This window comes from Podarcis muralis, chromosome 6 (genome assembly GCF_964188315.1).
Source record: "Podarcis muralis chromosome 6, rPodMur119.hap1.1, whole genome shotgun sequence".
NCBI classification, from domain to species: Eukaryota; Metazoa; Chordata; class Lepidosauria; order Squamata; family Lacertidae; genus Podarcis; species Podarcis muralis.
In genome coordinates, this window is record NC_135660.1 from 56,798,174 (window position 1) to 56,818,864 (window position 20,691).

Here is a 20,691-nt window from a genome sequence, read left to right on the forward strand (position 1 = left end):
AGGAGCAGCCTGGAATTAGCCAATCACGCGGGGCCCATTGTGTAAATAATGTATATATAGCTAGACATTTTGAGGAAAGTTTCATTCATTGCTACTATGAGCTGAATAAAGTGCATTAAACTCACACTCGACTCTGAGTGTATTTCAGCATGCTGGGCACAACATAAAGCAGGCTCTTCTTGGTTGATGAAGAGTACCAGAATACCAGCCTGCAGACTTTTCAAAAACACTGCATGGCTTTTGTATTTAGACAAGCATTCAAGGAATACCGAGACCAGAGAATAGTGGTGCCTAAGGACTGATATGACTTGATATTCTAAATTGAAATTTCGAGTCTCCTTTTAAAGCAGTCACGACAGACAGTCCTACCTCAGGTTCCCCACAGTCACACTCCTCTCCTTCTTCCACATAGCCATTCCCACACTTTGGGCCACCGAAAGATTCCTTAACTTCAGGCAGGTTGAATAGGCACATCCCCACTCCTTTCTCCAAGCTGCTTTCCAGGTCTTTCTTGCTGCAGCTGCTAAACATCATAGGAAATGGGTAGCTGGGAGGAAGAAGGGGTAGGAACAGGGGAGACAGAAGAAAAAAATTACCATTATCAAAGAATTGTGGGATTGAATTCAGAGACAAGATGTTCCGTAACACAACACTCCTAGCAAATTCTACGGCATCATCATAATGTGTCCCAAGAAATGAACAGAAGGGAATCAAATGTCATTGTGCCAGAGGCTGGTATAGTGCACACATAATTATGGCAGCTAATGCTAATATTTCTCAAACAGCACTCATTATACTGATAGCCATTATTGTAATAAACATAAACAGATAAAACATAATGAATGCCAGAGCTTCCTTAAATACTCCCAGTCCAAAACCACTCATAGGTATCTACCCCTTGCTACAATATTTTCAAGTCCCACAAACCCCAGGGTAGGTTTTACAGTGTGGGATGTTATGGGGCATGGAGGGAATGAAAAATTAGATTCAATGGGAGAGAGGCAGAATGAAGGGGAGTGGGGGTCTATAGAGAATGTGGCGTCAGCACTGGTTCGGTGCTGATTGTTGCTCCTATGCCTATATATTTGATATTTGAAAAGCACCCCAAGTATTTTAGTATACACTGATCTTGTGATGTTAACATGTCTTGTAACTCTATCTTTTTGTTTCTGCAAATATTCTCTGCAGTCCCACTGGAAGTTTGCCACTTTGTTAATTGTGAGTGAGATAAAAACTTTTGAGAGTCATTCAGCTCAATGCCAGCTGCATCAGGATGTTTGCAAGGACACTATGCCACAGACATTGTACAGGATGCCAAAGTGCACACTGTGATTCCCTGCAATTATATTAGGTGTGGATCACAACCATCTGGCAAATAAAAGACAAACTGTCTTATTTCCCTAGACTCTGGAACCCACTGACTTCCTCTCTGCATTCAGGCAACAATTCCACACTACGGCTGTGTAGGGAGCCAGCCAGCTCGACAATGACTGGGCTTTGTTCCCTAAATGTTTTTTTGTGATGGACAGCAGAGCCAGACCAGTTCTCCCTATCTCCCAACCTGAAACCTGTCTAACATCTCAAATCAAATCCTATCCCTCCTCTCAAATCCAGCCCTATCTCTCATCTTAAATCCAGCCCTATCTAACTCTCTCCAACTCAGAAACTGCTCCTTTTATTCTTCTCCCCAAAAGTGCTGTTCCTGCCCCCTCTGTGGCTAGCGGACTCTGTAGCCCATCAGAGAGAGGCTCCAGCACTATGGTGGAATTTCAGGGGGACTGCATCACCATACTCTGGTCTGGCTCTGCTGTCCGCCACAGTTTTCCATCAATCATATATTATTAAGAACAGGATGCAGTCTTAAACAGGGAAATAAGATAGTGAGAATTCCCATGCTGCTAAATCAGAAAGTTTAATGAATCAATAGTTATTTCTTATATTACAGACAGAGGAGAATTCAGTGCTCAAGAGTTGCCAAGCAATTAAGGGTATATTTCAGCTAAAGAAAAAGAATCAACTGCAGTCCTAAGTGGTAGTAGAAGTTAAAGCATTTCCAAAGCAACACAGATACATAATTTGGATCTCATGAATGATACGTTATAGTATGATTTAATTTTACAATATAGGGAGGGAAGTAGGAAGAGGAAAAAAGTTGGCTGGAAGCATGGTGTACTGTTTAGAGTGTGTTGGACTAGGACCTGGGAGACTAGAGTTCAAATCTCATCTCAGCCATGAAGTTCATCGAGTAATCTTGGGCAAATCACAGTCTCTCAGCTTAAGTTACTTCACAGGGCTTTTGTTAAGATAGAACGGGGATGAAGAGAACAATATATGCCACCTTGAGCTCTTTGGAGGAAAGGTGGCTATAAATATATACAAATCACAGAACTGAGTTGGAAGAGTTGGAAGAGACCCCAAGGGTCATCTAGTCCAACCCCTGCAATGCAGGAATCTCAGCTAAAGTATCCATGACAGACGGCCCTCCAACCCCTGCTTAAATAAATATATAAATAAATAAAACAACTCATTTCTGCATTAGGTAAGTTTTAAGATGCAGTGTGGAAGAGGTAGTGCACATTCAAATGAGACACGATTTCTTACTTGAAGGCTAAGCCTGTAATTATATGCACTTATTTAGAAAGAAGTTCCAAGTAAACAAACTGAAATTTACTTCTGAATAAATATGCATGAGATTGTAACAAATGTCAAAAAATCTTTCATAAGCAAAGCATAGTAGGTAGTACTGGACAAAATAGCATTTCTCTACAAGATGGGAAGTGACTTGGCCATGCTTTTGGTTGGCGAGAGTCAGAAATATGGGGTGGGGTGGGGAATCCCAGTTCTCAACACAAGGAAGAGCTCAGGTAGTTAGAAGAAGAGGAGCAGCAGGAGGAGGAGTTTGGATTTGATACCCTGCTTTATCACTACCCGAAGGAGTCTCAAAGCGGCTAACAATCTCCTTTCCCTTCCTCCCCCACAACAAACACTCTGTGAGGTGAGTGAGGCTGAGAGACTTCAGAGAAGTGTGACTAGCCCAAGGTCACCCAGCAGCTGCATGTGGAGGAGCAGGGACGCGAACCCGGTTCATCAGATTACAAGTCCAGCGCTCTTAACAACTACACCACACTGGCTCTCATAAGCCATAAGCTGGACTGCAAGTTCATTTATATGGAGTTAGTGGATGATCCTGGGCGACCTACAAAAATGCATCACCAGGAATCTTAATTCTTGTGATGATTTGCTAGTTTCTAGTTGATTTGCTAGTTTCTGGGTCTAGTAAGGAACCCACAGTAATAAACAGAAAATAATTGTTTTCTTGTGAAATTTATTATTAATTTAAGAGTGGGTCCCATAGTTCACTCTTTGACACTGAAGTCAATGTTAGGAATGATTCCATCTTAAGAGACTTTCAATATAGACTTTATCATTTTTATATATTCATACTTTACATATTAAGCAGTACAAAAATTGCCTCAAAAGCTACAATAGTTTTTTTGTACAAATTCATTTTAAAACCAGGTAATCTCAAAAAATGAAACTTTTTAGAGCTGAAACTTAGTTTAAAACAAAACAAAACATGTGTATGTGTGTGCATATAATTTAAAGCATCAAATTTAAATTCATTAATTTTCATCCAAACAGGTGTTTAGGATGGCAAAGGCCACTCTTGACATTATAAACGTATTCCAGTGTGCAAATACTGGTTTGATAGGTATGTGAAATAGAAACCAAATGAACAACAGAAATATTGTTGGTAATCATTATATCAGAAAAAAATATAAGAACCAGCGAGTGTTTCCACAATGAACATTAAACATCTATCACCACCCATTTCTCTCCAAGTGCATATCGATTCGCTCACTCCTGCTTATAAAAGTTTCATGTGACCATCAATGGGGCAATAGGTCCTTTGGCCTATACTGGTGACCACAGAGTGTCACTGCTAACTAATGCGAATTCTCTTCACCTTAAAAGAACTCAAGCTGTTTCCTATTTTGAAGCAACAAAGCCATTCAAATTCTGGCCTTTCCTGTCCTTGACACTGATTTCCTCAGCTGACATCAGTGCCATATTCACTAGTTACCAAAGAAAGCACAGATCCACTCAAAACATTTTGTTTAGAAATAAATAACCTCACAATAAACAGGAGATGAGCATGCGGAAATCTGAAGCCGAAAGTATATGAATGAATTATTCCATGAAGTAGGATGGGGTGACTTTATTTCAACTAAAGCATCTGAGATGCACTAAAATTGTAGCTTAAGGAGCATTTTTTTTTATGGAACCATACATATTAATTAACTTTTAAGGACTCCTTTTATATAGTGCACATTTCTGCAACAGTATAACAAAAGGGAAATGAGGTAATAAAGGAGCTCCATATGCCCATATTGAAGATAAGGGGGAAAGGATAGAGAGTTTATTACATTATTCTTGTAAGATAGGAAGAAACAGATATCTGCTACTGGGCAAGGCACACCCACACTGCTTTTGACCCTTAACAAAACCCTATATTCAGCATCTAGGCAAGACTTAAGTAGTAGAAATTTAAGACACTAGCAGGATGATATGGGCTTCAGGCAGAAGGGAGCTTTTCAGCAAAATTATCCTCACAGGTTGAGCCCAGAGGAAGAATCTAGAGCCCATCTGAACAGTATAGGATCAGGTATGTATACTGAGTCTCTGGAAAAATAAAAAAAAAGTGACATTGCTTTTGCACAATGGGCCAATAGAAGGTGAAAGTCAAGAACAAGACCCATCTGTTATATCTACTAATGCTGCTCCCCCTCACCTATGAATTACTACACTGGGGGAAGCGTCAGGAATACAAAAGCCAGTCTCCACGGTCTGTCTGGTAAAGGGTTTCCAGCCCTATGGATGGGGGTAGAGAGGGAAATAACAAATAAATATAATAAAATATGGAAATTGAGATTGCTATTATTATTGGCTGATTTGAAACTGGCAGCCAGCCGTGACAAAGCCAATCAGAGCTAGCTTTCCCTACACAAAGAGCTGTTGCTGCTCCATCGGAATCTGGCAGCTCTTTACAAAAACAGCAGCCAGGACAAGAGCACAGACACTCAGCCATACATGTTGGCAGCCTGTTTGTTGGCGGTCAGTGGGCACCTTGCCGATTGTGTAGCATTAAAAAAACCCCCAACAATAATGAAGATGAATATGTTCCAAACAGGACTTCCACAAACTGTGTATTGCTTCAGTTACCATCAGTTAGTCAAGGCACCAAAATATTCACCAGTAAATCTCACAAGGAAAACATGTATGGGTGCCCTTTTAGAACATTGCTATAATGTTACAATTGCACTTTTCTCTGCAGTTCCTGGATTCATACCTCTCTGGTTTTTTGAGTGGGATTCATTGTCAGAGTAAATTTCTACATTGTTAACTCTTTATTCATGCAAGAATGCTATTTCTTGGGAAGGCAACATAGGAGCTTCATGGAAGCACTGTGCTAAAATCTGTCTCCCAATTTCACAAAGAAGTTTTTCTCTCTATGAAAGGGGCTTCTGGGGGTTTTTTGGGTGTGTTTTTTGGCCTCATTTTCAAGGACAGTTGAGAATTTCAGTGATGGGGGTTTATAGCTTACCTTATAGTTTCAAGGTGTCTGAGAATTCTGTGTGTGATTTCCTTTCAAGTAAGCATTTCTCCAGCACTCTACCAGCATTCCTTGTTGCCCACACTTCCTGATCTAAAAAAAAGCCTCATGAGAAGAGCTGTGGCTTCATTATGTTTTCCTCCTGGGCTTTAATTGAAGGGTAGACACCAAAGAAGGCTGCAGAGTGTAGTCCACAGCATAGATGATTTACAGAATGAAAGGACACCCACAAACACCCCTTAGCCACCTCAAAAATAAAGGAAGTGCAACCAAAGCCTGCATCCAACCCACGATAATTTCATCAAAAATTTCTCTCCCCTTTGGTAATTTTTAATGCAGTTTCTTTTCTCATTATTCAATCAAGAATGGTTGAAAAAACATGGGGGAATTTTTCAGCAGACCACTCTTTCATGGATGATGGAGGGAGTGCCTGTTTTGGATCTCACAGACTTTTGCATGATTGATGTGACCTGTCAGTCTGGCTTTTTAGGGGAAATTAACATAAGAGTATTGTTCTGGCATACACAGACCCTTGCTTCAGAATTAAAAGTATAACAACACCCCATTCCATCAGTAGTTAAAATTAGGTGACATTAAAGTGCTTATTTCTTAAAAATAAGTAGATAATATTTCAGGACTGTACTAATTTATTTAAAAAAACAAAGGAGCAGCAGTTTTGATGGAAAAGTTTTATTTGTGCCAAATACATTGGGAATTTCAAAAAGTTACAAAACCTAGGATGGATTTATCTGCAACTGTTGTTATGTCATTTTAGTGGAGTATCTATTCATGAAAGTTGTCAGCAGAAAAAAAGATTTCTAAAAGGTGTAACACAGAACACAGAACACTTACGGAATGGATCTAGAGTTAACTTCATGAAATGGATCCTTCTAAACTCAATACCTCTGACAATTCCATCAGGTTTTATATAAACCACTCTAGTCCAATAGCCCTTCTTTCCAATGGAAAGCTGCCTAACAGGGAGTCAGAACATTGGTCCATCTAGCTCAGGCTTCCTTAACCTTGGCCCTCCAGATGTTCTGAGACTACAATTCACATCATCCCTGACCACTGGTCCTGCTAGCTAAGGATCATGGGAGTTGTAGGCCAAAAACATCTGGAGGGCCGAGGTTGAGGAAGCCTGATCCAGCTCAACAGAGTTTCATATAAGGTGCTTTTACAGCCTTACCTAGAAATCCCAGGGGTTGAATGGGGATCTTTTGCATATTAAAAATGTGGTCTAATGCTGACCTATAGAATGGAGAAGTTGCTAGTGACAGTTGACCCTTTCCCTGCCTCTGCCATTTCCCAACTTCGGATCATTTCCTGTGCCACGCGCCAGGCAGGATTCTAAAGACATGAACAAGCTGGGAATTTAGATTTTTCTTCATCATGATCAAATTATGACCCCTGACACAATCAATCATGTGAACATTTTTGTGAGCTGCATTAGAGATTTGGCTGTACACAGGGAACTCACTTCTGTGCCATATCTGTAACATCTGAATAATTAAATTTTCTCAGGAATGTTTATCAAATACCAGAATTATGAACAAAGATTGCATTAAAAAAAACTGAACGATGAATGACGGCTCTGCACTTATCCTCCCAATCTATTTTTACTCTCTCTTTTGTTTATTGTTTTAATCCCTAGAGCATCAATAAAATAGAACACAATGTTCCCATAGCTTTCCCATCTATAGTTCATGTTCAATGCTTGTACCGATTTTCACAAGCCCAATTACCTGTCATTTTCACAAATAACTGAACTGATGTGTGGCATTAATAGCTTAACACACAGGTTGCCAACCCTGCACCCACGAAGGCCTTCCTTGGTGGCCTCCGAGATGGCCAGTGCAACCAGACTAAAATGTATTAAACCAGAACCACCTTCCTGCACGCAGCAATTTTTTGAGTTGGAAGAGCCCACCACTTCCACTCCAGTTGCATAGGATGAGGGAAGGCTAAGCGTCAGCTTCACAATTTGTATGTGTGGAAAAGACTGCGGCAAGGAGTGAGTGCTGTTACTTTTTTGAAGATTTATTTTTGTGGGGAGGACAGTTGTTTGGCCTCTCAAGGGGCTTTGTTTTAAATCACAGGGAGTAAGATGCCAGCCTTTCTTGTTCTTGCTTCCTTCTCCATAGCAAGAATTGTTCCCAACTTGATGGTGGGGGAACACAGCACAGAGACAGACACACTTCTTATCCCCATCCCCACCACCATCTTTCTGCTCCAGTCAGAACTGTTGATAGAAGTGGGGGGGGGGGGGAGCACAGTGTAGAGGCAGAGACATAATGTTTCTGCTGCCTCTCTCACAGCTGGGGTTCTTTTCAGGCTGATAGGATGGGTGGGAGGAGTACTGTGCAAAGACATGATCTTTATCCTTATGTTTCTGTGGCCTATTCTGCAGAAGGAACTGCTCTCAAGTTTATGGGTGGGAGAGCACCGTGCAGACACAGAACAGAGACATCAACAGCATCATCATCTTGTCTGTACCACAGAAGGGATCATTCTAAAATTAAACCAAGCCACTCCTTGTGGCAACCATTTTGTGTTAGGTCATACCTTGCAGTGGCCATTTTGCGAGTGGCGCCCACAACGTTCTCAGAAATCTGAACGTACCCCTGGGCCCAACGAAGTTGGCAACCATTGGCTTCATTTAGGCAGATATGAATCCATGCTGTCTTGGGAGTACTACAATCCATAAGATTTACCTTACAGGAAAAAAAGATGGATCTGGCCTGCACCACTGAGGCTTATCTTCTCAAGCTGTGAGCTTTATAAGAAATATTCCAAAGGACAGATTTACAATGCAGAATCTGGTATGAATGCAGTGTGAATGCAGAATGCAAGATTCTGATCAGAAAGTATTGACAGAACCAACAGCTGGACGATTTTCAGAAATACTTCCAGGAAGAAGTAACAGCTTTTAACAGCCTTGTGCAGAACATACAGTCACAGCTTAATATCTCCACAGTCACAAAACTGCCAAGTAAAACATTATTAGGAGTTGCTTCCACTTTGACAAATGTACAGTTGGAAAAGTTATTTCTTGTCAAGAGGTCTATTGTGAGCCTCGTTTCCCATTGCAAAGGTGAAGCAATACTAAACCAATTTATCAACCTTGACAGTATTCTAACTGTATTCAGGAGTTATCTGCCATGCAAAGCTCTGTGGGAATTGTACGCAACTACTTTTCCTGTAGGAAACTAGGCAGTCAAGGAGAGTTGCTATAATCATTTTGCATTTGCCTCTGGCTCATCTTCTGTTCAGTTTCCTTTTAGACTGCTACCTCATTAATAACAATTAGCTCGACAGCAGAGGGTCTGGGTTTCACAATTTATTGTTTAGGACTTGATGTTAATCCAGTGCTGAATCAAGGAAAAAGGAAACCATATATGAAAGAGAGAGAGAGAGAGAGAGAGAGAGAGAGAGAGAGAGAGAGAGAAACATAGGTCATGGTAGTGTTGCATTAATGGAAAAAAGAGCAGAAGTTGTAGCATACTTTGTCGTTATTGCCAATGTTAGAGGAAATTGTAGATAAGAAACCAAACTAGATTAGCTTGTGTTTAAATTGGTTGCGTTAAACATAACATCCAGTACTAGCGATAAGTGAATTATGATAAATGGCTGACATGGCCGTTAAAAACACACTGCCTGCATTCAGTTTCCTACTGTGCTATTTTCCTCCACTCTGTTCCAAAAAGGGATGTTGCCTGGCAGGAATTAAAAGACTATCAGAGAAGTGCCAAGTCTACACAGCCTGTTGGGTATTCTCTAGCTCTTTGAAATTATTTTTACTAGTATTTAGAAAGAGCTCTTTTCTCAATTTTCATAGACACAACAATGCTTTTCTATCCTGTATAATAGGAAAAGGTGCCAGGAATCCGCTTACCGATAGTTGGTGCATTAGGGTTGCAGGCCAGCACTGCCTCCCGACAGGATCCAGTGAGGGACACCTCTTGCAGGCAGGCTTGGGGGCAGGACATTCCAAGGGGCAGATCCATCTGGGTCTGCAGGCTTCACTTGGGTTCGCTCCTGGGGAATATAAATTGGCCTGCCCCCGCCTCCATATCCAGTAGGATTTCCCTCCCTCCCTCCCTTGTATGAGGCTTGTTATGTGCTTGACCTTGCTATGGACATTGTTGGTCACCATATTTGGGACCAGGTAGGAATTTTTGCACCAGGTCAATTGGTTCTCACCTGGTGATTTTGCCTACCTCATAGCAATCGTCAAAACTTTTGGCAGTTTAGGCATTGAGTAAGCCTTAATCTTGGTCAGAGGGGAGGTTGTAGCATCTGCCTGTCCCTCTGAAAGAAAGGGTATCCCGTTAAAGGGATCCAGAAGGAGTTGTTCAGAAACTCCTTGGCGGTGATCCCGTGGGGGTATTCCTATTTGATGTATGTCACAAGACTCCTGTGTTTCTGTGTTGATCCTACCAGAAATACTTCCAGCAGGCAGGCTGGGGGTCTGGTTAAACCCAATGCCTAGGCCAAACCTCTGCATTTGTAATCAATCAAAGTTGTGGCCTTATTTGACCCCAAGACATTGTACTTTAATGGAATCTGCTGAGAATGCTTGCAAGATCTGGACACACTAATGCTTAACGCTAAACTCACAACTTTTTATTCTCCTAAAAACAATTAAAGACCTCTAAAATGTACCTGAATTATTAATAAATGGGCACTGTCTGTCCTTTAATTGCACACGGTTGTTTCAGTAATTTAAAATGAAATGTTGAAATAATGGTATCCTGTCAATTCTTGGTAGTTTTTAACCAAAAGAAAATGGGAAAGCAATGAACTAAATCATCCTGGTATATATCTGTGTGTGCGTGTGTGCGTGTGTGTGCGCGCGCACGTGTGCACGCACGATTTCACCATGTGTAGAAGAAGTGTGTGTGGGAGATCATCATGTAGACAGGCCCAAAGACTCAGCAAAATTTTCAATAATACCACATTTCAGGCATTTATTTGACAAAGGAAATACATTGTTTTAAATGTCCTCTGATCTCATTCACGTGTAACACTATGGCTTAGCATGAATGAGCAAGTGTGCAGGATCCTGCAGGGGTGGTCATTGCTTTGGTTGTTCTGCTGAGCTAAGCCACGGTTTTGCTTACGTGTCATCCAAACCAAGTCTCATGGTTTGGCTCTCTCCAGAGAAATCATGAGCTGCAGCCAAAGTTTGCCCAGTGTTTTACAGCTCATGGTTAATATTCTCCATTAAAATACCAATTCAATAATTAGAACAACAACAAAAAACTGAGATGAAGGCAATTAATCATGCTCCACTGGGAGGCATATTCTCTCACAAGCCCATCAACTAATTATCAATGGTCAAAAGGTTGCAAGAGGACTAGTTTCAAATCCATTATAAAAACGAAATGACACAAATGTCATGATCCTCCCCACAAGCCACAAATCATTTAACACAGAACTGGGCACATGCAGCACACAGTGATATGATCACCAGAGAAATTAATTTCAGAAATTAAACCATGTACTGGCACTTTATATAATAATGTACACCATGGCAGTGTTGAGTGAGCACCGATTCCAAATTCATTAGGGGTAGGGCAGCAAAGACATATACCATCATGCAACCTGAAAGGCCAAGAACACAATTCAAGGAAACCTGTTACCGGTATTTCACAAAACCCTCAAAACAGATCTCAATGATTGTTTAGTAATCTCCCTGGTAAGAGACAAGAATACAAATCTTTACAACTGTTTCTGGTAGATGTTTCTCCATGCTATATAAAAACCAGACTTACTAAATACTACTCACCTGGTCACTAGTGCCAGGTATGAATAGGCCCCAGGTAAAGTCTTACAAAACTGTATTATTTACACCACAGCTGTTTAGCAAAGATTTGTGTGGACAGGAGGGCCTGTTAAGATTGTAATGGGCTACTGACTTTTCTGCACTTATTTTCAAGGCTTGTTAAAATGCTCATTTATCAAATCTCCTAGAAGAAAAGTGTGCTTGTTGAACAAGGTCAAAAAGACAGCCCAACCTTAAAAATGTCACTGGGGTTTTAGTGCAAAGTACAAGCAACTTAGCTCTGTCTGATTCAGCATGAAGGATTTTTAGCATCCTGGGGAGAGCAACACATTTCAATGAGATAAAAGTGAAAAAAGCTTTCTTTATTGCAAAGCAGCAGGGCAGTGGAACCCCACTGAAGAAAGGATGGAAATTATAATGGAACTGACATCTGGATGTGATTGGTATACCAGGCTATCATTAGCAGGCACTTGTGTTACCGTTAACACCTGATTTTTTTCCCCTTTAAAAAAGAGACAGTAAAGCAGAAATGGAATTCCGTGAATATTCAGAAAGAAAACTGTGTTTGCCAGCTGTGTCTTCAGTTCAGCTAAAGGACAGTTGCAGTGCAAATTTTTTATTCATGGAAAGGAGATAGAGACCTGTATTTTCAAAAAGTGGAAAGAATATGGCTCACCTAAATGGGGCAGCCACAAGACAGAATTGCCAAGATTGAGACAAATTGAACTAGTTAAGATTTAGTTCCACTCTTTTTGAAGTATACTCTGATTCTGTACATTCCACTGAAGTCCAAGTATGACCCTCCCCCCCCCAAAAAAAAACAACCCAGGAAAAAGAAACAAGACACAAATTCCATTAAGGAGGCTAGCAGAGACAAAAACAATTTGGACTGGCAATATTTCTAACGAAAATGATGCAGCGCTTTTAAATTCATTGATGCTGGCTCAGGATGTTCCTTGTGCAATATGGGTGTAACAAAATTGATTCGTCTTTGGAAAACTCACAAGACCAGAGAAGAGAGCTACAAAACTGGTAACACAATATTCAGCTACATCTCAAGACTGCCTGGGCGGCACCCAATGATGTCCAGCTACTTGCACACAATGGGGATTGCGTTGTCTAACTGCCCAGGTGTCTAACTGGGCTTCTCGTTTTTCTTCTCCCTCCTCCGGTCCCAAATCTCAAAACAAATAAACTTCTTCATTTTTTTTCAATAAACTTGCTCCATTTTTATCTGCCTTCTCTGACAAAGTTAGTTAATTTCACCATGTATACCATTTCCCAAATTCTAGCTTGCCATGAGTCAACATAGTGGTTTGGGGGGTTTTCCACTTCTGATATGGTTTTATTTACACAGATATACAACCTGCACCTAGATGGAGGGGTTGCAGAGCATTCACATCCTATGAGGGTCTGGCTTCTCCCTTAAGGGCAGCATTGGATTCAAAGGAAGGCCAAAAATACCAAAACACCTCCCATACTCTGCGCCTCTTTGTTCCAGCCCATCATTCCCAGCTCACTTGGAGTTCTGCCCGCTCCTTCTCCTTCTTGCTGCTAACCAACTCCAAGGACCTCATCCCAGTCTACGTCATTCAAAGTTGAAACCCTAAACCTGGCCTTTGCCTCTGACCACTAGCAGAGGGCTGCAATGCAACTTCTGCAGACTGCCCTCCAATATTATTATTATTTTCTTATTTCCTTTTTCCTGAGTGGAGATAGAACTTCGTTATAAATTCCTCAAAGGGATCTAGGTAGAACAAGACCTTTCAAACAGACAGCAATTGCTTTTGTGTTTTCTAAAATATTATTTTTGTATCTGGACCAAAAAAAAAAAAAAAGTTTATTTGGACCTTCCTTGTCCTCTGTGTGTCCCTTTCCTCCTTCCTAGCACTCACTTTCATACCATTCTCCCTGGAGCACAGGGTCCTTTAAGATCCCACTTACAACACTAGGCCCTATGCTATTGCCCCAAAGTTAACATTTTGTTTTAAAGAAAGACAAAGCTACCATTACAAAGATGTCAGTTTACAAAAACTAATTTCTCTTCATTAAGCATTTTTGGTTGCAATTCTTTTCTTGAAAATGTTCTCCTGTACTGTGATTTATTTTTGTAGCCAGAAATAATCTGAATGTCAGGATCACTCTGTCTGCTTTCTTCTTTAAGCCATAATGCCTTATAAAAAGAAACATCATGTGTGCTTTGCTAAAAGTGCTCAAACCTTTAAAACATTTTGTGGTAAAAATGATACATGTCCTACTGGTTCCTTTTGAAACGTACACCTACAGGAAGCTCATTAACAGACAGATCCAACAGAATTTAATACAGCACTGATCCCGAGACTGCTTCTACCAAGAACTCATTTCTAACACAAGTTTTTAATGCTGGACTCTTCAATGATTAAAACTGGAAAACTGAAAAGGAGATCACAATAATTAACGAAACACCATTTGAAGTAATAAAATAACCCTTTGAACATTTTCCTTCGTTAGACTTAACTTCAAAGTTAAGGTGAATGGAATAATTTTAATCCAAGCTGGTTTTTCTCATCACCTTATTTGAATTACAGATATCTATTGGGCACAAAGTAAAAAAAGAAGAAGTGCAATGTCCATACCCTCTTCCTCAAAAATGACTGTAGCAGTCACTTCTACCCCCTGAAAAATCTATGGCTTGAGAAGGCTAAGAGCTGGATGAATAGGATAGAAAAGCAATAGCCCAAGGTGAAATGAAGCAGAAGATGGGCTAGCACTGATCCCAAATACACAGATATATGCCTTGGATCCTAGGGAGAAGAGAGGATGAAACATTTCATGCTATCAAATACACCATAGACCCAAAGTTTAACCTAATTTAAACAGTGTTAGAAATATTCCATTTGACCAGCTGGATGAGCAATTCCAAGAGTAATGAGAAAACCCATTGAAAAGAGTCACTAATGTCTGTGGATCTAAAAAGTTCTGCATGTACACTAGGAGTTTGCTTGACCTGGAGGAAGAAATACATTTCTGAAGCTGCTTTAGCTTGCACATTTCTGTCATTTCTGAATATTTATTATTCGGGAAAGAATTTGATCATGTATTATTTGAATGTTCAGATACGTCTGTCTATACACTGGTGATTAAACATGTGCTCATCTATTTATAACACTTGAACAGGGTGAAGACACCCCTGCCCCCCCCCCCAGTATGTACAAGAAGCGCAAATGCAACTTGAAATGCAATGGGGGCAGGGGGGTGGCCTCACTGCATTTTAAGATACTAAGGTGTACATACTTGTCCTCCTCTTGTCCCACTGCTTCCTCCCCTTGGGAAAACTGCTCTTTAGTGCTCCATCAGAACAAATGGCAATTCGGGTTTTCCTTGGATTGCTATTTGTTCCTATTTATTGATGAAGAGCAGGTTTTCCCTTGGAAAGGAGCAAGGCAAGGGGAAAAGCAATCGGACCCGTGCCTAGAAAGCGTGGGTCAAGCAGAAAACTGCTGAGCCCTGTACTTTCTAGGCACAGCACAAGCGCAAGTCTGGGTGACCCCTTAGTCACATCACTAAAACTCTTGTTTTGAACAGAAAGCATGAAGGCATCCTCAAACTTCAAAGGCTGAAGTTAAAAAAAAGAAAAGAGAAGAGAAAACCTTCCTTTCATGACTAACATGCTTCAGTAGTTCTTTATAGCATTTACTTCTGAGATACCGTGCACCTCCACCTAGCAAATTGCATACTAAATTGATCTCACTTGTCATAACTCTATCAGCTGTGAAAGATGGCTGGGAATGAAGAATGCACTGGGTAACAATTGCATTTCTGGACTGAGGCAACTTTAGTGAGACCCCAGCCAATTGAGATGAAAGAAAGTACATCAGACATCACAGAAACAAAGATTGTCTTCAGTTTATATTGAAAGCTCTTGGTATTAATGCAGTTCTGCAGCAGGAAACACAGATAAACAAGCACCAAACCTGCTCCCCTATTTGCTATGGTTTATTTCTTATGACCTCCCCTGCTTTTTCTCCCATACTAGTAGGGGAAAACAACAACAATAATACAAGTTAATTGCTTTGCACATTTTCTTTTAATAACAAAGGGGGGGATTAAAGCTATCCTCTAGGGATTAAAGTTTCCCTCTCAACGACATAATTTGTCACAGATTATGGAGAAGGGTCTGTGATAAAGTCTAATTGGCATAAACAGGATGCAAACCTTTGCTTAAAATGCTTCCTGGAATAAAAACAAAGGACTGTATCCAACTAAATAGCACAAGCTATTTTGGCTGAGGAAAAGAAATTCCTCAGCCTCTTGTCTTACAACAAGCTCCCTAAATATGTTCTGGGTCTTCCCCGCCCCAACCCTCCAGAACAGATTTTGGGGTGGAGAAGAGAGCGAGAGGAAAGTTATATTGCACCCAAAGTTCTAGCTACCTTTTCCCCTCTCAAACAAAGCTTGTTCAGTACTTTCACTTACCCTGTTGAAGGGTTCATGATGCAGCCTCCTTTGTCAGCAGATGCTTTGCAGTTGCAACCCCTTTCCAGTGTATCATGGTTCATCCCAAAATTATGGCCCAACTCATGTGCCAGAGTTACTGCTGCTCCCAGAGGGCTGTCGGAATGGTCCTTAAAACAAAACAAAAAAGAGGGAGATAAGAGTAAAGCATTTTATTAAAAAGGATGAAATAATATAGTCTACACAGTGATAAATGACCAAGCTAATTAGGTATTAATTGTTATAGATGTGGCACATGGCAAGAGTAATTACACTGTTATTATGGTAAATAAACAACACCACCAAGATCCTGCCCATTTGCCTTATTCTTCCATGCAGACAGCAGTGAGAAGTTGCTTGAAAATGCAGTCATCTGGAGGCAGTGCCACAGGGAAAGTTGTTTATGTGCCAGTAGGCCCCTGACATAGTTTCGTAAGTGCCAAGTCTAGCAATACAAATCCCTAACACAGCAGGATTGCACTGGCATTGCTGAAAGCTACTTTACACAAATAGCTCTCAACATGGAGCTTTCTCTGCACAGTTGGGTTTCAAAAGGTCCACTCAAACTGCTGCTTTTGTGTATGAACTGGGCCACATGTCTGGAAAGACCCATACGGTGACTTGTGAGGTCCAGCTACCTCCTTACCCCTACCTCAATCCTACTGTCCTGTGATGGAGGCTGGTATATGGACTCATCCATGGCTTGGTTCACACATGCATGCACATGATGAATGCAAGACCAAGTGATGACTTGAATGCTTGAATGCGCCTTCTAAGACAGAAGTTTCATATTCATACCATGCTTTTCAACCGTGTGATTTCACATGTTCAAGTGTCATTAAACAACTGCAGAGAAATGAACTGATGTAAATGTACTTGTGAACCTAACTAATTTATCGAAAGGCGGAAGTGACGCATCAGAAAATGGCTCATTCTACAAAATGGACAGTAGGAAACATGTGCTCGCTACGCTACCAGAACATTAGTACAAATGACATGCAGTTTACAGGGCAAGCCCCAGAAGGTCTGTGTTGTCAATAAAATTAATGGTGGTATTCATTTCTTTTTTTCTGGACAAGAAATATTCTTGCAGAAACTATTTTCGTTGACTGAAAGCTATTTTTGTTGACTGGCACAAACATTTAAAAACTTTTCTATACTGTTCTCTGCGGCATCCATCTATTCCTTTTGAAAAACTGACCTTCTTATAAAAGTTCTCTAAAAAAGAAAAATGCATAAAACATGTAATATAAATGGCTGATCTCCTGTTTATCAGTCAGTAAATGGAATTACTATGTTCATCTGCCTTTTTTAAAAGCACATATGAATTTATTCATCTAAAATCACTCTTCTTCATAACCTTTCAAGCACTCTGATGTGTACAGAGAGTAAAAGCTTAGAACTGTCTAAAAGCTTAATTAAAAAGTAAAATGAAACTCCTAATAAATTATTGGCTTGGATTTCACAATTTTCTGTTTAAGGGGCTTCTGTTAATAGTATGAATAATTGAACTCTCTAGTGAATGAAAAATGGAAAGTACAATCAATTCATAAAAGGCATCACTCTCTGAAATCTGAATGCACTTTATCAAAAGTTGCATGTCATTTAGTACTTCTGAATACATTAGAATCATTCCAAAATTTCACTCATTTTTTAGGAAGACACTAAGTGTTCCTGAAAAAACACACAACTGTAGCTTTTTTTATTTTTATTTTGATCATAAGTCACTTTGTTATCCCCTCTGTTGCTTCTTGGATACCATTTTTCTCTCCCAAACTGCATGATCCCAGTAAATCATGGATCATTTACTGAGTAAGATGTGTTACAACAGTATTTATTCAATCAAAATTTGGCTCTTTGTAGCATTATCACTGAGATCAAGTGAAGTACCATTACTATTATAAGAACAGGCTCCTGTTTTGCAGAGGCAGCTGGCTGATTCTTCTTGTATTCCTGCAGTGTGTGGATGATTTTATTGCACCTTGCAGTGCACCCAGTAGCAGTTCGCAGGCCAATGGTTCTCACCTGCCTTCTCAATGTCCTGCATTGCTGCTGGTAGTTGAGAGGGAGAGGTGAAGGGGCAAAACAGCTGGGAGCTCAGCATCATGCTGGCACAAGAGCACTGGATTGGCTCTTCTACTGCACCTGTGCAACACTAAGCTCCCTGCCCCTCCCTCTCAGTAAATGGCAGCAAGTCTTGGTTTCGGGAAGCCAGGTGAGCGATGCTGCCAAACATTACAGGTTGCAGCCTCGGCAATTTGGGACTTTGTTTCCTTTCCCCCAGTCTCACACTATGGACATTTTTGCCCTTGTCTGTGTACCGACCCAAATTATTACCAGAAGAGAACTCTCTTTTGCAGGGAGAAGAATACTGAATGACATCCCCCTTCTCATTTCAGCTCAGGCATACCATATAAATAAATTTTGAAAGATGAGTTTCAATTTCATGAAACTTTCAATACCAAATACAAACTCTGCATTGTGTTATCAAAATTGTGTTATCAGTCCAGTTCTTCTTACCCCCCCCCCCAATTTAAAAAAAAAAAGTTGAAACGCAATCTTGGCAATTACAGACAACTGCAGCGCAAAGAAAAACTAAAGTGGTAGCTAAACATTTTAAAATCCTTCTATATAGTACTGTTTTGCAAGTAATAGTGTTTTAATGTCTAGAGTGAATCATCTCCACTCCTATGAGCCCTGAATTACCAATGTATTTAATAAATACAGATATCACCAATCCTGACTCTACATATGTAGTTTTTTAGAAGTTGAATGAAAAAAAACCCGTATTGTAATTTGGATCAATTTGGCAGTGGGGGTGGGTAGAGAAAGAGGGAAGAAGAATTTGAAATGCTTGATCTGTACACAACTATTTTCTTTTTGTATACAAGGAAATGTTAAGCTTTCTCTTAATCCGGAAAAGGCAAACTGATCTCCAAACCATGTTTCATGCTTTCAGACACTTATTCTGTATTGTAAACATATTAATTCAATACAGTTATACAATAAATAAAAGCAAGCATACTCCCACAGATGGACCAGGGCAGCAAACGATAGGGCTTTAACATGTCAGCATTATTACCACATAAAGAGGGAGAACTATTTGGTTCATTTTGAATATAATTTTACTAGTTATCTAGAGCAATTTCTTCAACACAGGAAATGCAATGTCACAGCAAAAGAGATTGCTTGAACACATTTTGAATTAAACAACTGAAAGCATTTACCCTGAGGATGAGAAAAATATGTGATACTAGAAGAAAACTGAGATTGATGTGTTTCTAATTTATTCTTTTTTCCCCCCAAGCTCTTTCCAGTTGTAAAACATTTGAACAAACAGAAGGTAGCATTGGGGCAGGGGAAGTGGCAGTTTAAAACAGTGAGAAGGGAGTTCGGGGAGGCTCTGTTGTTGTTATTTACTTACTTACTTACTTACCTACCTACCTTACTATACTGCCCTTTAGCCAAGGGTCACAGGGCAGTTTACAATATGAAAACATGGGTTAGCTAAGGTGTTGTATCTATCTCTGCTATTTCTCCTTGTTGAAACCAGTTTGTTTTCTTAAAAAAACAGCACCCCTCCAATATCCCTCCATCCCTATTACTCAGACTTATGCCATTGCTCACCGCCCCCCTTTCAGTGTCCATATCTTCTTAGTGCACTTAAACTTCTCCCTTTTCTATTCCTCAGCGGCCTCATTTGAGACAGATAATGTATGCACAGCCCTCAATATCCCATAGTATATTCGCACAATAGGTTTCCAGTGCTAATTAGCTGGAGAGATAAATATAAGCATGCCTTGTGCCCAGATAAGTATCCTACAGCCTTGGCCACTTTTGAACCACTGCTACATCTCACTCTAAAACTTAATCAGGATTAAGGTAAAGGACCCCTGACAGTTAAGTCTAGGCACAGACGACTCTGGTGTTGCGGTGCTCATCTCGCTTTACAGGCCGAGGGAGCCGGCGTTTGTCCGCAGGCAGTTTTTCCGGGTCATGTGGCCAGCATAACTAAGCCGCTTCTGGTGCAACGGAACACTGAAACCAGAGCAGCGCACGGAAACGCAGTTTACCTTCCCGACGGAGCCATGCCTATTTATCTACCGTAGATTCCGGCGTACAAGACGACTTTTTGACCCTGGAAAAGAGGTTAAAAAGTTGGGGGTCGTCTTATACGCCGGGTATGGCTGCAATGGGCGGTGGACTCTGCTCCGCGCCGGGAGGAAGCTGCCCTGCGAAGCTGCACAGCAATGCTAAGCCGGCTTCACTGGGTGGCTTCCTCCCGGCGTGGAGCCCACCGCCCACTGCTCATCCCGTTGCGGGGATTTGAACCACAGTTCTTCTGATCGGCAAAGCCCAAGAGGCTCACTGGATTAGACCACAGAGCCACCCGCTGATCTTTAACTTTAGGCAATTTGAAATGCATGCACCTTACTTATTAAAAGTGACAAGTTGTAATAGAAGCTAAAATGAACGCACACACACTGTGCTGGAAAGGCAACAAAAACATTAACATATTCTAAAGAGCTATGCTGATAACACAAAAGCTTTGTTATAGTTACTACCACCTGTTGTCTTTTGTCATCTGACTTATAATAAAAGCTATTACTGGTAAATTGAAAAATAAGCAATTAGGTAAGAGTGCTTATAATTATTTCTCTCTGGCCCATAGCAAAAATGCAGCATGCCTCATAAATAATTTTGGGAGAGTTTTCGTACAAAGCATAGAAATAAAAAGATAAATTACAAATTTATATTTTTTATTCTGTGAGGCTGTTTTGGTTTTGGTTCACTGCTCTGAAAGGAGACAACAAAG

At 40.5% G+C, this 20,691-nt stretch overlaps 1 protein-coding gene across 2 annotated transcripts in view; it reads right to left on the reverse strand.

Annotated features, from left to right (window-relative positions):
• The window catches only part of ADAM12 (ADAM metallopeptidase domain 12), a 178,654-nt gene that overhangs the window by 42,559 nt on the left and 115,404 nt on the right, over nt 1–20,691 (reverse strand). For both annotated transcript variants that reach the window (XM_028729961.2, XM_077930356.1), the window contains exons 11-12: nt 15,858–16,006; nt 370–547 (exon numbers count right to left, since the gene is read on the reverse strand). In XM_028729961.2, coding sequence (XP_028585794.2) covers nt 370–547; nt 15,858–16,006 — 327 coding nt within the window. The remainder of the gene's footprint in view (nt 1–369; nt 548–15,857; nt 16,007–20,691) is intronic.